Source organism: Spermophilus citellus, assembly GCF_964194105.1.
Source record: "Spermophilus citellus genome assembly, chromosome: 6".
Taxonomy (NCBI): domain Eukaryota; kingdom Metazoa; phylum Chordata; class Mammalia; order Rodentia; family Sciuridae; genus Spermophilus; species Spermophilus citellus.
Genome location: NC_138187.1, coordinates 27,984,859 through 27,988,693, shown reverse-complemented (window position 1 = coordinate 27,988,693; position 3,835 = coordinate 27,984,859). Strand labels below are relative to the sequence as shown.

Below are 3,835 nucleotides of genomic sequence, written 5' to 3'. Positions count from 1 at the left end.
CTGCCAGGGAGTGCCTTGCCTGGAAGGGAGGGCAAGGGCCATGTCCTTTCCTTGCCCCACCCTGCCGACAAGAGTCCCCGTCACCCGGCCACTCTTTCTGTCCAGGACTCTCAAGGGGTAAGTGTCCTGAACCCACTTACCTTCTCCTTTCCTAAGGAGGGGGTGAGGACTCCCGTCCCTGGAGGCTCAAACACCCTGCCCATTCTGCTGGCCCCGAGACCAAGCAGCAGTGTCACCTGCCGCCCTCTCGGGTCCATGCTCTATTTCCCAGCAGCCACAAGCCAGAGTGCTTGAAGCCGGTACAGGGCACCTCAGCTTCCTCCCCTCCTGACACCAGCATCATGGTCAAGGCCAGGGTAGAAAATTCCAGGGTGGGACACCTCATTTAGCGGAGCCCCAGATCATGGTCCCCTCCTCTGTCCCCTACAAGAGCCCAGAATCTCCAGTGGCTGGAGCACTGGGGGCCATCCAGACAGAGCCTTCCCTGGACCAGGTCCTGCAGGAGCGGGATGAAGCCATCGCCAAGTGAGGACAGCTGTGGGGACTGGGGTGGGTGGGGAGAGGGCCACACTCAGGGCCCCTGCTGAGTGGGCAGGGACAGGGCCATCCTCAAGCCTCTGCTTGGGGGGGGGGGGGCGGGGGAGTCAGGCGATCCTGGAGAGAAGCCACTAGAACACCCACAGTGTGGCTAAGGCTGGGGCTGTGGTCACATTTGCCCACCGCCAGGGCCCAGAGCCTCAGGCTGCGGTCCCTGCGACCTGCAGGAAACGGGCAGTGGAGGCCGAGTTGGACACATGCAAGGCCAGGCTGCGTGCGGTGGAGGCCCAGCTGCTGGAGGTCCTGGAGGAGAAAATGAGGCTGAGGCAGGAGGTGGAAGCCTGGGAGGTAGGTGGGGGTGCCAGGTGGGCCTGGGCGGTGTGGGGAGCTGGTCCAGCACCAGCCCTGAACCTGCTCTCCTGCCCCAGGAGGACATGCAGCAGCTGGTGAGGCAGCAGGTCCAGAGTCAGCTGCAGAGAGAAGCCAGGGACGCTCAGGGTGCCCATGGGGACCCTGGTGCTGCCAGGAGCCCTTGGGCCCGACTGGGGCGCTGGTGGTGAGAACTTGTCGGAGGATTTTGGGGAATTGTCTTTATTCATTAAACCTGGAGGCCTGGCCACTGCACACCCCCGTTCCCTCTCAGTACGCGCCCGAGTCCTGTGTGGCAACGTGAACAGGCTGCAAGGACACGAAGCCTGGGACCTTCTGCTCCTTTTGCAGGCAGCACCTCTTAGACCAAGAAGCTTTGGACAGCAGCCATGAAGTCCTGGGGGCGGTCAGCATGAACCCAGTGGTTGGCGTTAGGCACAGTCTGTATCCGGGCGCCAGGAAAGAGTCGCCTAATCTCAGGGTAGTGACTGGGACTGGGCATCACAGGAGCAGCCATTGAGAAGGAGTAAATGGGGACAGAAAGGGACAAGCAGGGGTAGGGTGGGGAGAGAGGGAGAGCCACCTGAGTCCACATGCCCAGTGGTTTCCAGGCTCTCAGGTACCCTGTGCCCACACCCCAGTCCTCCCCAGGCTGGGGGGCTAAGGGAGTAAGGTGTGGCCCTCCTGTAGCCGGGGCTGGCTTACCACACATAATGGGAACTTCCACCAAGGAGGAAGAGAGTTGGCCCAGAATAGGGTTCCTGTTGTGGTGGGAAGTTCATAATCTCATCCAAGTGCTCAGCCAGGGCATCCAAGTTCATTCTCCATTGGAAGTGACCATCTACCTCCACCAGGTTGGTGAGCAGGTACTGCCGCATGGCCATGTCCTGTGGGGGTCTAAAGTTGAGTGCAGGTGGGTGGATCCCTGTGAGGCCACCACTCTGCCCTTGACAGGTCCTAGTCTACATACAGTACCATCAGGGAGCTTGGGTGCATTACCTGGACAGCATGGCTGAGTTGCTTATCGGCCAGTTTTCGAGCCTGGGAGCGGGGCATCTTATCTGGGATGTCTATGGATTTCATGGCAGCCACATAGGTCGCAAACTTTGAGGTGCCTGTGGTCTTCACTGGGCTGATGTCCACTGCAATCAGCCGTTCCACCAGCTCTGGCTGTGGGAGATAACTGGACTGGGGACCAGTCTCAGAGCAGGCCCAGTTCCTGGAGCCCAAACTTGGCCCTCTAAGGCTTCTGAGTCCCAGGTCACCTGCTGGGCATCTAAGGTCTAAGTTGGAGGGAGGTAGCCCCAGACAGGGGCGGCTCACCCTCTGGAGCGCCAGCAGCATGGCTGTCTTTCCTCCCATACTGTGGCCAATGAGGGCACAAGGTGCCAGGTCCAGCTGGGGCAGGAGGCTCTGCAGGTCCTGGCACATGGCCTCGTAGCTCACATCTGGGCTGTGGGGGCTGTCACCATGGTTCCGAGCATCTACTGTCAGCACCTGGGGAGATGGGACAGCACAGGTATCCCAATAGAGACTGCAGATCAAGGTGGGCGACTCTGGGGACAGACCTTGAGGAAAGGGAAGGGTTCAGATTGTGAGAGTGCCCAGTGCCCAGACCCAAGAGGTCCAGATGGAGAACTGGGGACGCTCTGCTAGAAAAGAGAAGGCCCAAAGGGTGTGACCACATCTCTGAATGAACGGACTGGCTAGGTGTAGCCCCGGAATAAGTCCAGAAGGAGACTCCAAGAATTTCCAACAGAGGAACGTTAAAAGGTGGTGAGCTCCCTGCCGTCCCTGGTGAACAATCAGGGACTTTCAAAGGGAGGGTGTTGGTCTTAGCTCAATGTGGAGCAGGCTAGTGGAGATCTAAAACATGATCGAAGGATGGACACATGGCAGCATGAGGGAATAGGAAATGGGAGTCCCTCCAAGGCCTGGGTTCGCCGTTACAGCGAACTCATCCTTGGAAGGACTTCTTCCATTTCTGCTTCAGGGTTACTGTGTCCAGAAAACTGCCACTCCTCAACCAGGGCCCCCAAAGTGAGGGTTAGGGACTGGCCCCGCCCCACGGCCCCGCCCCACCCGGAAGCTCACCCTCCGGCCTGTCTGCTGGGCCAAAGCCTTGGCAATGGAGTTGAAGTTGGTTTTGCTGCCGAAAAGCCCATGCAGAAGGACTATAGCCGGGAGGGTCGTCTCCCCGTCCAGAAGCCTGTAGGACAGCGGTAGCGGCCTGTGGGGACGATGGGGGGAGGGTCTGAGTTGGGAGAGGGGGGAAAGGTTGCCGGAGGAGAGACGGGGGAGGGGGTGGGCCTAAGGGGAGGAGGGGCCGTTAAGGTCATTGGGGCTGGGCGGGAGGAGGAGCAGAGGACACCACTTCCCAGTGCCCTTGACTGACCTCGGCTTGCCCTCCCTTTGGCCATTGCTGCTGCTGCGTGCGACGGGCACCCTCGAGAAGCTGGGAGTGGAGGGACCGAGCGCCCCACGGGGAAGCCTGCAGGCTCGGGCCCAGCAGAGCATGCCGGCCACTACCCGGCACGCACCTCGCAGGAGACGGCCTGCCCACGCTCCGCCTCCCGCCTTCGCACGGAGCCCTGCCCATTTCTGTCTGGAGCCCCGCCCCTCTCCCCGCCCGCAAAGAGTCCATCGAGTCTCCGCCCCCTGGTTGTGTCCCCTTACGTAATCCCAGAGACCAGTCCGCCCCCTGGCCCCGCCCCGTGCGTCTCTACGTAATCTCGGCAGGCTGCGCTCGGCCGTGCCCCTGGCCACGCCCTGGGCGGAGCCATCTGAGACTCTGGCTCCGCCCCGCCCCGTCGTGCGCTGCACTTTGCAGGTGGCACAGCGATCTGGGAATCCAGTCAGCGCCGCTGCACACGGCCCCAGTTGAGAGCGCGAGCTTGCGCGGCCGCGGGGCGGGTCCTTGGCAAGCCAG

The 3,835-nt window shown here is 61.5% G+C and overlaps 1 protein-coding gene across 8 annotated transcripts; it reads right to left on the bottom strand.

The window, feature by feature from the left end:
• Positions 1 to 1,112: 1,112 nt before the first annotated feature.
• ABHD11 (abhydrolase domain containing 11) lies at positions 1,113 to 3,565 on the bottom strand (the record flags this gene model as incomplete). 8 transcript variants are annotated; one of them, XR_014022565.1, is made up of 6 exons in its annotated part: positions 1,113 to 1,303; positions 1,612 to 1,803; positions 1,906 to 2,076; positions 2,230 to 2,474; positions 3,001 to 3,136; positions 3,302 to 3,565. XR_014022565.1 is itself a non-coding variant. In XM_081298627.1 (6 exons), 6 exons carry the CDS (start codon positions 3,548 to 3,550, stop codon positions 1,268 to 1,270), a joined length of 1,116 nt encoding a protein of 371 aa, XP_081154753.1. In that variant the 3' UTR covers positions 1,113 to 1,267. The 8 variants fall into 8 exon arrangements, 6 of the variants coding, with proteins under 6 accessions (XP_081154753.1, XP_081154754.1, XP_081154755.1 ...); XM_081298627.1 differs by having other exon boundaries at positions 1,113 to 1,400; positions 1,612 to 1,793; XM_081298628.1 differs by having other exon boundaries at positions 1,612 to 1,793.
• Between the last annotated feature and the right edge of the window lie 270 nt (positions 3,566 to 3,835).